The sequence below is a fragment of the Drosophila sechellia genome, chromosome 2R (genome assembly GCF_004382195.2).
Source record: "Drosophila sechellia strain sech25 chromosome 2R, ASM438219v1, whole genome shotgun sequence".
Classification (NCBI taxonomy): domain Eukaryota; kingdom Metazoa; phylum Arthropoda; class Insecta; order Diptera; family Drosophilidae; genus Drosophila; species Drosophila sechellia.
This window is the reverse complement of record NC_045950.1, coordinates 3,942,380-3,953,096: the sequence shown is the minus strand read 5'-3', so window position 1 is coordinate 3,953,096 and position 10,717 is coordinate 3,942,380. Positions and strand designations below refer to the sequence as shown.

At 47.7% G+C, this 10,717-nt stretch overlaps 6 protein-coding genes across 8 annotated transcripts; 4 read left to right on the top strand and 2 right to left on the bottom strand.

Moving 5' to 3' along the window:
* The first annotated feature begins 131 nt into the window (after positions 1–131).
* LOC6608039 (probable U2 small nuclear ribonucleoprotein A') lies at positions 132–1,136 on the top strand. The gene has a single exon (XM_002032751.2). It carries the CDS (start codon positions 262–264, stop codon positions 1,057–1,059), a length of 798 nt encoding a protein of 265 aa, XP_002032787.1. The 5' UTR covers positions 132–261; the 3' UTR covers positions 1,060–1,136.
* Positions 1,133–2,015, bottom strand: LOC6608038 (uncharacterized protein RAB5IF homolog). Its single transcript, XM_002032750.2, has 3 exons — positions 1,831–2,015; positions 1,666–1,769; positions 1,133–1,595 (listed from the first exon to the last, which is right to left on the bottom strand). Exons 1-3 carry the CDS (start codon positions 1,936–1,938, stop codon positions 1,400–1,402), a joined length of 408 nt encoding a protein of 135 aa, XP_002032786.1. The 5' UTR covers positions 1,939–2,015; the 3' UTR covers positions 1,133–1,399.
* An 88-nt stretch (positions 2,016–2,103) lies between these two features.
* Positions 2,104–2,776, top strand: LOC6608037 (39S ribosomal protein L52, mitochondrial). The gene is made up of 3 exons (XM_002032749.2): positions 2,104–2,238; positions 2,301–2,449; positions 2,510–2,776. The coding sequence occupies exons 1-3, from the start codon at positions 2,190–2,192 to the stop codon at positions 2,690–2,692; spliced, it is 381 nt and encodes a 126-aa protein (XP_002032785.1). The 5' UTR covers positions 2,104–2,189; the 3' UTR covers positions 2,693–2,776.
* A 2,555-nt stretch (positions 2,777–5,331) lies between these two features.
* LOC6608036 lies at positions 5,332–6,166 on the top strand. The gene is made up of 2 exons (XM_002032748.2): positions 5,332–5,505; positions 5,578–6,166. The coding sequence occupies exons 1-2, from the start codon at positions 5,494–5,496 to the stop codon at positions 5,956–5,958; spliced, it is 393 nt and encodes a 130-aa protein (XP_002032784.1). The 5' UTR covers positions 5,332–5,493; the 3' UTR covers positions 5,959–6,166.
* Positions 6,167–7,069: 903 nt separating this feature from the next.
* Positions 7,070–8,848, top strand: LOC6608035 (dynactin subunit 4). The gene has a single exon (XM_002032747.2). The coding sequence runs from the start codon at positions 7,150–7,152 to the stop codon at positions 8,692–8,694; it is 1,545 nt and encodes a 514-aa protein (XP_002032783.1). The 5' UTR covers positions 7,070–7,149; the 3' UTR covers positions 8,695–8,848.
* LOC6608034 (retinol dehydrogenase 14) lies at positions 8,765–10,241 on the bottom strand. Of its 3 annotated transcripts, XM_002032746.2 has the most exons (5): positions 10,067–10,241; positions 9,672–9,935; positions 9,466–9,622; positions 9,149–9,408; positions 8,765–9,091 (listed from the first exon to the last, which is right to left on the bottom strand). In XM_002032746.2, the coding sequence occupies exons 1-5, from the start codon at positions 10,144–10,146 to the stop codon at positions 8,860–8,862; spliced, it is 993 nt and encodes a 330-aa protein (XP_002032782.1). In that variant the 5' UTR covers positions 10,147–10,241; the 3' UTR covers positions 8,765–8,859. The 3 variants fall into 3 exon arrangements, with proteins under 3 accessions (XP_002032782.1, XP_032571664.1, XP_032571665.1); XM_032715773.1 differs by lacking the exon at positions 10,067–10,241 and having other exon boundaries at positions 9,466–9,615; positions 9,672–9,764; XM_032715774.1 differs by lacking the exon at positions 10,067–10,241 and having other exon boundaries at positions 9,466–9,612; positions 9,672–9,757.
* Positions 10,242–10,717: the final 476 nt, after the last annotated feature.

Sequence of the window (10,717 nt, the reverse complement as noted above, 5' to 3'; positions counted from 1 at the left end):
TATTGGCAGCACTGGAGATAGCCCAGTATTATTACGATATTTTAAAAGGTGGAAGCCCGGCAGACCGAAAAAATACCAAAACACTGTTACCACTAGAATTATCGATAGCGATACCGGCATTGCTTGCGATAGCAAACTTGTTCATCACCAACTCGCGTCGGCAGCGAATTGTTTTTCTGCATTTCGGAAAATAAACTTCAAAAGAGTACAAAAAGACCGAGTAAAGACCAAACGTGAGCACTACAAACTACAACTGCCAAGATGGTGAAACTAACGCCGGAGCTGATAAACCAGTCGATGCAATACATAAACCCATGCCGGGAGCGCGAGCTGGATTTGCGCGGCTACAAGATTCCACAAATCGAGAACCTGGGAGCCACTCTGGACCAGTTTGATACCATCGACCTGTCCGACAACGATCTGCGCAAGCTGGACAACCTGCCGCATCTGCCGCGCCTCAAGTGCCTGCTGCTGAACAACAACCGCATCCTGCGCATCAGTGAAGGGCTGGAGGAGGCAGTGCCCAACCTGGGCTCCATCATTCTCACTGGCAACAACCTGCAGGAGCTGAGCGATTTGGAGCCCCTGGCCGGATTCACCAAGCTGGAAGCCATCTGCCTGCTCATCAACCCGGTATCCACGAAGCCCAACTACCGCGAGTACATGGCCTACAAGTTCCCGCAGCTGCGGCTGCTCGACTTCAGGAAGATCAAGCAGAAGGACCGCCAGGCGGCGCAGGAGTTCTTCCGCACCAAGCAGGGCAAGGACGTGCTAAAGGAGATTAGCCGAAAGTCCAAGATGAGCGCCGCAGCCGCCATAGCTGCAGAGGCGGGGAATGGCAAGGTAAAGGGATCGGAAGGCGGACGACTGGCCAATCCGCAGGACATGCAGCGCATCCGCGAGGCCATCAAGCGGGCCAGCTCGCTGGCAGAGGTGGAGCGTCTATCGCAGATCCTGCAAAGCGGCCAGCTGCCGGATAAGTTTCAGCACGAGAAGGAGGCAGTGGCGCAGAACGGGGCAGGGCACAACGGCTCGGGGGCCGTGGCCATGGAATACTAGGATTAAAATCCGTCGCTCATCTGTCAGCTACCTTATAACCGTAGACCAATATTTTTTAATAAAACGCCAAAAGTTGATTCATCGTATTCTGCATTTCGGACACTCAAATACATATAGAATCTTCTGTTCTCAACTAAGACCGCTGGCCAAAGGATCTTTCACGGAAAGATTTGGGACAATCGGCCACAGCAGAAATGCATTGACATGAACGTAATTGGCTAAAAGTTTAACAATCTACAGCGAGTACAAAGGGGACAAAACGAGAGGAGCTGCTGGCTTATGTGGAGAGTGGCATGGTGTGGACCTGGCTCCTGGAATCCGGTATTGCTGGGGAGTGTTATTAAGATCCTTTCGCCGCCATTATGGCGTCGTAGTGCAGGCCCGTGTAGAAGATGATCCACGTGACCAGGAATCCGGCGAACGACGTCATGAACCCCTCCTTGATCAGCTCCCAAACTCCTCCGTAGGCTTCTTCGTCCACGTTCTGAAAGTTGATGGCGTACAGGTAGACGATCCCGCAGCTGATGCCGGCGAATCTGGGGGGGTATTGGATGGATCAGGTGAAGTGACTCCGGCTATTTATAGGTTAAAGGTGGCTCTACTCACAGTACGAGGCCCAGAAAGCCCTTCAGCGGAACAATGCCCCAGATGACGCCCAGAAAGATGCCGAACACCTGGCGCGACCAGTAGATGACGTCCAGGAACTCCTCCTGCGGGAGATGCGAAGGATTGGATTAGCATGCTAGATTCAGCGCCGGAAACTTTGCTCACCTTGTCCTCCCACTCCGATTTTGTGATGGCGCGCGCGCAAATTTCCCGCAGTGTGGAGCTTTTGGCCGAGTGGCCGTTGCGCTCGATGGTATTTGTTTTCGTGGCCATAGCTTAATTCAGATCTGACCCAAATCACTTTAAATTATTTTGTTAATTAATTTTTTCACTATCAAATGACTAACGCGTTTTAGCGAAATGAAAACCCCAAACGCCTGCGTTTTCGATAACAAAATACCAAAAACCATACCACTCAAGTGTTGTTAGGCTCATTTACCTAATGGTGACAACCCTGCATTCAGCTGTTTGGTTATGTGAACTACGTTTTTTCACAACCACTGTTGTTTAGTTTTCGATAAATAATGCTGAAAATAACAAGGATCTGCTTGGCCAGCTCCGCCACAATTACAGGTAAGCAATTCGCAATCTGTTGTAAGCCTCTTGTAATTCATCCGCACTCTGTACTTTCGCAGCTCAGCGAAGCATTGCTCTTACTGCCACCCGTGCCATTGATCAGAAGTGGCGTGCAGCCAAGGGTTTGCCGGAAAACCCAAATGCCTTTGGCCCGCTCACCAACCTGCCCGACTACACGTACTTAGATGGTAGGCCCACGCCGCTGGGTGTAAGTATACCTCTGAATGTCCTCAAGAAACGGCCTGATCATTCACATTTCCATTTGTAGGCCAACCAGAAGAGGCGTCTGCTCAAGCAGCAAGAGATCGCCTCCAGGATCGTGGAGCTAAGTGGGGAGCTGGAGTTCGCCAAGCAGCGACATCAACGCCTTAAGGAGACTGCCGAGTCCGAGAAACAGCGCCTCATCCGCAGCAAACTGAAGCCCAAGGGTTACTTGCTGCTCAAGAAATAGTGTCCTAGTCTTAGCCAGTATAAGCTATCATAAGTCACGTAGTGAATGGAGACGAAATTATACGATGGTCTTGTGATGTGAACACATGTTTGCCCAAAACACGTTTCAAAAACGTTCCCAAACAGCAAACGTGGCGCAGTCGACGGTTCATTAGATGTGCCGATAATGAGCAATTAATTGCAGCTGGGCGACTCGCCTGCCACATCTTAATTGAGTGTTAAATCGCCAGTGACGCACTCGCCGGAGTAGCGTGTCCTGGCATTTAGGCGAGATGAAAGCGGCACCCGTTTTTTCGAGCGCTCCAAGAGCAGCCCTTGAGGAGAGAGTGGGCTGCCTTTCACACATTATGTGCTAATAGGAGGCTTACGCTAGCGCATTCGAGTATCTCTTCAAACTATTATTGTCAACAAGGAAGTCGCCGGTTCCCTTAGTGCTTATTGGCAAACGGGGGTTGCCCAAGGCCAGTTACAAGCGGAATCTCCTCTTCCGGCCTGCGCAATGTGCTCCAGTCCGCGGTGGAGCAGCCAGGATAGATTAACAGATCGATCGTGCGGCCGAAGCCAACCAGCCATGACAAATGTGATCCCTACTGTTTGCCTTTCTCGGTAAATATGTACCATCGCTTGCCAGCCAAATATTTGCACACCTTGCCAGTCCGACTCCCTTGTTTCTCCTCCAATTGTTTGACTTTTCGGTTAGGATATCAAGAATTTTGCACGGCCGGCAATGTTTGTTTTCGATTTGGTTGATCGGTTGCCAATAAACCGAGCACCTTCATCATAAAACCAGCGGGAACGTGCTCCACTTAGACATGTTTTTTGCAGAGCCCGTTGAACCGATTTAATAGATGACCAAACCGATTTATCAATACATGGGTCTAATCATTTTGGACTTATATTGGGACTGAAAGCAACCGATTTGGCTGGTGGTCTCACACTTCCCGAAAAACATCAACAAATCGGAAGATCCACTGATCCCCTAGGTGGCAGACATAAAATTTCCATAGCCCTTTGTTAATAGTAGCTCGCACCAGGGCAAAATCGGTAAAAGTGAATTGAATTGGCGGACAATGTGCCACTGTAAATACTCAAATATTGCAGGGTGCAAATTTAGCTATTTACGTTCGCACATTCGGCTAACAAAGAAATCAAGTCCGAGGAAATTTTCTAAGCAGCAGATAGCCACTAGCCACTTGGAGACGGCGACTTGAAGTGCAGAAGTTTGTCGCACTTCTTGCGGAAATTAGCCGAGGCGTTCGAAATTTTGCACCGTCTTTCGGCTTGGAGTCCAGCAAGGGTGTGACAAAAGCCAGCAGGCCTCCTCCGGAGCTCTCAATCAAGAGGCAGAAGCCGCTGCGCTTGGCTCCGGTGCAGCCAATCGTGCGTACACGTAATGCGATCTAAATTCAACTGGATGTTTATGTTTCCTTTATCGCGGGCAAATCTCGCACCTTTCTGTTGTTGTTGACGACGGTTTGGGCGTGCAAAAATATTTACCCCCAGTTGGATGGCATGAAAAACCGCGAAGTTGTGGAAAACAACTGAATTTTGTTATTGCCCCCAGCGGCGGCCAGCGATTTATATTTATATAATTGTATAAATTTATACAATTAGCGGGTTTATATTTACAGCCGAATCTTTTCGAAACAGCCGGCGATAATGAAGCGCGAATTGGTCTGGTTCGCAACTTAAGTCCATTCCCGAATCACCCGTCTGGCCAACAACTATGGGTTACAGACGTCTAGTTGGCATCTGATTCATCACTTCTTCGAATGCAGCCCCCAAGAGCCGAAGTCATGCCCCTTTTTTTGAAGTCTGATTCAAATTCAAAGCGCATTCCGCAGTCGCGGGTCGAGTTTGTTTGTTAATTGCTTTGTATTACTTCTAGAAAATCGCAGTGTTTAACACTTCCTGAGTCAGCCGGCCAAATTTTCACGACAAATTGATTAGGCGCCGCATGAGCCACTGCGGTTGGATATTTATAAAGGCTGATCTGTATTGTTAGACACCGTCCCATTTGGGTGTCTATGCTGATTTATGGTAAAATAATAAAATAACCCGGTTTCGTTACAACGACACTCGAGGTCTGGATTTAGACTTACCGTGTGACCACACAAAAATTACCACCCGGCGACCACAGCGCCTGGCACACACATATTACTCATACGCTCCGTGCGCCGCAAACCTTTCCAGCCGCGAGCAGAGTGCCAAAAGCGCCTAATTACTTTCGTTCGATCGCACGCCGATTTCAGAGCGTCGCCCAGCGACGAAATCTAGATTAATAAGTTTAATTGATCCGAATCAAAACAAAATAGTCGCAGACAATGGCAGAATTCCGGGGGAGCGTATCATTCCGCATTGTAAAAACTTTTCCGAACCAAACTGGATACCCGCTAAGCGAAACAGTGCACCCGGCAATTAGAGCCTTTGTCTTCGCCCAATCCCATGGAGCCGAGAACGGGTTCAAGTCACAGCCACCGCGCATGCTTAAAACAAAACCCCGGCCGACAACCGAAGAGAGTTTGGACACTTCAGCTTACGCCTAAAATGTCGCTGCGTTTCCTCCGGACTTGCGTCACAGCTGGAGCATCGGCTCGGCCCGAAAGCAAATTTTCACATTTGGGTGCGAATGTGGTGGCCGGTGCGTATATAAGGCAAGGGTTCTTCACACCAGAGCATACAGAACTCGCCAGACGTTCAAAGCAATCAGAGCAGCCAGCAAGAAATCAAAGGATAACCCACAGCAGCCCAACCAGGACTTACCAAATCACAACCAGTTATAACCGAACTAAGCCCAGCACAATGGATCTTAAGGTAAGCATCATTGTAGCAAAGTTCCACTGAGAATCCAGCTCACCCATCCCTCCTCCTCCTCCTCCTCTTCAGCAATTGTACTCGTGGATCTGCCTGCTGATCAGCATCATCATCTGCAAAGTGTCCGAAGCCAAGCCCACCTACTACGACCTGGATAGCTACGAGAACTACGACACGGATCGCTATGACAGCTATGGCGGCTCCTCGTACGCCCTAACCTACGGGAAACCGCTGACGGACAACCGGCTCAAGAAGCTGAGCCCGGGCTACTACTACGTGGACGACGGGTACATCGCCCCGGTGGCCTCCAGTGCCGGATATACCCGCCGCGAGGGCGTCTCCGCCTCCGACAGTGGCTCCTTGCCCCACAATGTCAAGTTCACTCCCATCGTGCGCGTCCGGCAGACCAAGACCAAGCGCAAGAAGCTCTTCGTGCCCAACTTCTTCGGCTAGAGGGGCTTCCCCTGCTCTCCTCCTGCCGGGACTGAGACTACAGACTGAGGATGATAGCATAGGCTTAGCATTAGCATTAGTCGCGTGGCTCCCACACCAAAAAGTACCTTATACCTATACGTTTATCTATTTTATACGCGGTCGCATGTCTGACCACATTATATTTATATACGCAAAGCTACTGAATAAAAATATCCAAAATATTGAAAACATATATCAACTGGCTTTAAAACGGAATGAGAGTCCTGATTTCAAAATTAATTTATTGAAAGAAAACATAACGACTCACAAGTCGAAGTATAAAGTTGTATTAGTCCGCAAATTATTTTATTTCACCATATCCTCGATAAGTGCATAAGTATTTAAAATTTTAGCATCTTGTAAACGCTTTCGCTAGTAACGCCCCCACTTTTGAATGAAAAGCGCCGTAAAGAATTATATGAACCGTAAAGTGTGTAGATATTTAGTTTGGCAATTTGGTGCTAATTGACCACTTAGGTGATTTAATGAACTCAGAATAGCATTGTTGCTACTTATATGACGTAGAATAAACTTTTCCCGATGATGTGATCGTTCAAAATAAAATATTTGTAAAGCAAAAACATATTTGCTGTCCTTGGGAATCCTATTAAGTTTGATTTGCGTTGTTGATCATCAAATTGTGAAGTTGCACGTTATACTCCACATTAATTTATAATCCTATTTTATTTAGCACATATCTTTTTAAAACCCAAAACATTTCTTCATCAATTATAAAATAATCTAGACAGAAAGTATATACCGTGTACAGTACCTAAATATTCGTCTCCAAGCCGGAATTTTAAAGATCGAAATGAGGTGATGCGTAATCCATAGATAAGATATTTTTGAAAATTGTGCTACTTTTATGGATTAAGGATTAAAACTTTTCTAAAAAATGAGCGCGATAAATATAGTGGCTTGTACGATCCATTTCTGGTTAGTTAGGTTAGGTTAAGATACTTTTTAACCATCAGACTATAAAAAGTACTAATCCATTTCATAAATTAATAAGCGCCAATCCACCAGTGCTGCCCAGCATTAGTACGACCATCGATGACTAAATATAATCGAGTCATCGACGTATCGATATAACAGCTGTCGTCATTACTGCAAGAAGAGGAGAAATTCCCAAATTTACTAAGAAACCAGGAGAAAACTAGCGTCGCCAAGATGAGCTTCATGCAACCGAGTCCCGTTAAGTATGCGTGCTCCTGCGGCATACTGAACCCGATCAACATGCTGTTCTTCTGCCGCCACTGCCCCAAGCTGCGCTGTGGCTTCTGCGTGACGCACGAGATCGAGTCGCACTTCTGCTCCAACTGCCTGGAAAACATTCCCTCAACAGAGGCGCGTCACAAGAAAAACTGCTGTGCGAACTGCTTCGACTGTCCCTGCTGCCAGCACACCCTTTCCGCCAGAGCATCCACCGTTCCGGTGGTGCGCAAGTCAGAGGAGGCGAAGGAACCAAAGGATGGCGAGTCAAAGGGCGAAGCCTCGCCCCCAGTTCCGGCGAGCAGCAAGCCCTCTGCGGTGCCCACCACAAAGAAGATGTACTATTTGTCGTGCTTGTCCTGCCGATGGACAACGCGAGATGTGGGCATTCCCGACCAAGGCGTGGCCACGGGCACCTGGCCGGATAACGAGTGCTTATACCAGGCGCGATTCAATGCTCTGGTCGAGTACTTCCAGGCGGTGGTGCTGCAGGAGAAGCAGGAGAAACTGGAGTTCATGCGGCGCAAGGCACCCAAGCAGCACAAGTTTCCCAGTCTGACGGATCGCACTGGACTAACCGTCTCACTTATTCGCCGCCAGATCGGCTGGAACGACAAGGCTCCCAAGGCTAAAGCCGTGATAGCGCCGGCAGAGGCCACGGCGGAGGTGGAGGGCCTGCCGGAGAACATTTTTACGGAACCTTTGAATTTGCGGAATGTAACAACCATCACTCAGCGACATAGCCAGCCGGCGGACCAGCCCACGGCCGTTGGGAGTCTTTATCCCCAGCGCAGATCGCTGTGGATCAAGCGGTCGCTCCGTTGCCGCCAGTGTGAGCACAATCTAATCAAACCGGAGTACCATCCCACATCGATAAAGTACCGCATCCAGCACTTCGCCAGCTACCATGTCCCTGAAGTGGTGATGGTGCGCTGCGAGCAGCCACTGGTGGCTGGAAAAAGCAACGCCATTTTGCTGAAGCTCACGAATCCGACTATATACGATATGACAATTCGACTGTTGACTGCATCTCCTCCTGACGATCCGCAGCTGTCAACAGAGGCCACTCGTGTTGCGAAAGAAGAACCCATTTCTTCGTCCCCACTTCTAAAAGCAGTGGGCATCACACTGTCGCGTCAGAACTCAACACGGGAGGTAAAACGAGATGTGATTGATGTATCCAATGCCGAAATAGTTCCGTTGGAGAGCGAGTTCGTTCTGAACCAGCGCGATGACTCCAAAGAGTTCGACGAGGACGTGCAGCTGTCCACTGAGGAGCCCAAGTTTATCGTCTGGCGGAAGGGCAACAAGGTGCTTTTGCGGCTACAGTTTACCCCGGCAGACGAGTTGCCCGGATTAGCAGACGTCATTCTGGGCTTCTATATGCAGTACACATACGTCAACACCGTAAACAATGCGCAAGAGAAGAGGGAGCCCACAACCCATGTGCTCCACTCCAGAGTGTTCATCACGGCGGGAGCAACTGAGCAGAAAGCCAACTGAATTGGAAACTAATTAGCCAACAGGCATACTAATCGACTTATGAGAAATATGAAATATGCTTTATGAAAGCTAGAGAAATATGTATTTATTTATTAATCCGTTCGTGAAACAGCATCTAGTATTAAAGTATAATAAACGGCTTGTTCTAACACTACTCGCTCTTCTTTACTTATTAGCTTCCAGCTTATCTAAGCCAGTCCATTTCTCGCTCTCGGCCCACAGGAACTTGGCAACCTTATCGTCCAAGGCACCAGGAGCCACAGGCTTTGGTTTGCAGTCACTGAAGTACAGGCCAGAGATGTTCTTCAGTTCCGGATCCAAAGCAGCATAGATCGAGGTCTGTGCTCCACTTTTCGGTGTCTTTAATAGCGGCCAAATCATTGGCTTCAAAAAGAACCTAGGAGATGGAACAGGTATTACTGGGAAGGTTCTAATTCACCTATCCATCACTTACTTCACAAGGTTTGTCTGGAAGAAGGCCCAGTTCCGCGCCAGTTCAGTGTCCACAACACCAGGGTGAAGGGCATTTACTGTGACTCCGCTGCCCTCCAGGCGCTTGGCCAATTCCCGGGTGAACAGGACGTTGGCCAACTTGCTCTGGCTGTAGGCTAGGCCCTCATCATACGACTTCTCGCTGTTCAGGTCGGCCACGTTAATGGAGCCACGCGCATGTGCCAGACTGGACACAACGACAATGCGACTGGGAGCCGAGTTCTGACATTTTTTTAAGACCATTATCTGACGCACTTGACTATTATATAGCACACTTACCTTGAGCACGTCGAGCAGCAAGTTAGTCAGCAAAAAGTGACCAATATGATTTACTCCCAACTGCAGTTCGTAGCCATCCTTGGTCAGGGTCTTGGGACAGCGCATCACACCGGCATTATTGATCAGGACGTGAAGCTTGGGTTGCTCCTTCTTGAAGCTGATTGATAGAATCGATAGTTTTTAAATCTTACAGGGATTAAGCTTACCCATCAACAAATTTGCGAATGGAGTCCAGGGAACTTAGGTCCAGCTCTCGAGAGAATATATTCTGGTTATTTGTCTCCTTGATGATGTCCTTGCGCGCCTTCTCGCACCGGTTCATATTCCTGCAAGCCAAGTACACAGTTCCCCCACGTCTGGCTATCTCCAGAGCCGTCTCCTTGCCAATGCCCGTGTTGGCACCGGTCACAATGAATACCTTTCCGGTCTCATCGGTGTCCTTCGTAAACTTTCCACCTTGCATGTACTCCCTGGAATTATCAATAGGAATTACCTGAAAAGCTGTTATCTATTACCCGGGAAGCATATTTGCGAGTCATGGATTCGTAGGCACAGTGGTATATGTATTTCAAATTTACATGAACAAATTAACGCAACTCACTTCAAGAAGTAGATGCCCACGCCGATAATAGCTGGCCACACAATCAAGGGGCTCAATAAACAATCGATGAAAATGCACATTTTGAATATCTTTGCACAATTCCTTGTGTCAGAGGGTGTTGTCAGATCTTATTTCAATCGTTAAGTGCGTTCTGGTACGAACAGCACAGCTGTTAATATACTACTGAGCACAGCTACCTCAGCACAAACATATATTATCGCTAATTCTCAGTGAGAACCTGACGAAATCGAGAACGTCGTAAGAGAGTTTCCTAACGAAGGTAAAGAGAAAACGAATTTTTTTGAATTCTCAATAATTTGTTATGATAGTGGAAAACATTCAGACAAATAAAAGCAATTCCATTGATGTTTCTATTTATTTAATGGATATATTAAGCGTGGAGTAAAAGGGTATACTAGGTTCGCTGAACAGTATGTAACATATAAAATAAAGTATATATAGTCTTGATCAGCAGCACTAGTCAAGTCGATCCATCTAGTCATATCCGTCCGTATGAACGTCGAGATATAGCGATCTAACTAATTCCTTCTGTTGCATACTTTTCAAATAGTTTGGTATACCCTCCTACTTTCAGAATAGCCGTTACAAAAATAAAGCATGAATCGTCCTATTTGTTTCATCACTTCTATA

Coding starts and splice junctions, on each gene's coding strand:
- LOC6608039 (XM_002032751.2), top strand. CDS start 262: ATGGTGAAACTAACGCCGGAGCTGATAAACCAGTCGATGCAATACATA.
- LOC6608038 (XM_002032750.2), bottom strand. CDS start 1,938: ATGGCCACGAAAACAAATACCATCGAGCGCAACGGCCACTCGGCCAAA. Junction 1,770..1,830: donor AATCGGAGTGGGAGGACAAG/GTGAGCAAAGTT, acceptor CATCTCCCGCAG/GAGGAGTTCCTGGACGTCAT. Junction 1,596..1,665: donor GGCTTTCTGGGCCTCGTACT/GTGAGTAGAGCC, acceptor ATACCCCCCCAG/ATTCGCCGGCATCAGCTGCG.
- LOC6608037 (XM_002032749.2), top strand. CDS start 2,190: ATGCTGAAAATAACAAGGATCTGCTTGGCCAGCTCCGCCACAATTACA. Junction 2,239..2,300: donor CAGCTCCGCCACAATTACAG/GTAAGCAATTCG, acceptor GTACTTTCGCAG/CTCAGCGAAGCATTGCTCTT. Junction 2,450..2,509: donor GTAGGCCCACGCCGCTGGGT/GTAAGTATACCT, acceptor TTCCATTTGTAG/GCCAACCAGAAGAGGCGTCT.
- LOC6608035 (XM_002032747.2), top strand. CDS start 7,150: ATGAGCTTCATGCAACCGAGTCCCGTTAAGTATGCGTGCTCCTGCGGC.
- LOC6608034 (XM_002032746.2), bottom strand. CDS start 10,146: ATGTGCATTTTCATCGATTGTTTATTGAGCCCCTTGATTGTGTGGCCA. Junction 9,623..9,671: donor ATTCGCAAATTTGTTGATGG/GTAAGCTTAATC, acceptor TCTATCAATCAG/CTTCAAGAAGGAGCAACCCA. Junction 9,409..9,465: donor TGCTGCTCGACGTGCTCAAG/GTAAGTGTGCTA, acceptor AAAAAATGTCAG/AACTCGGCTCCCAGTCGCAT.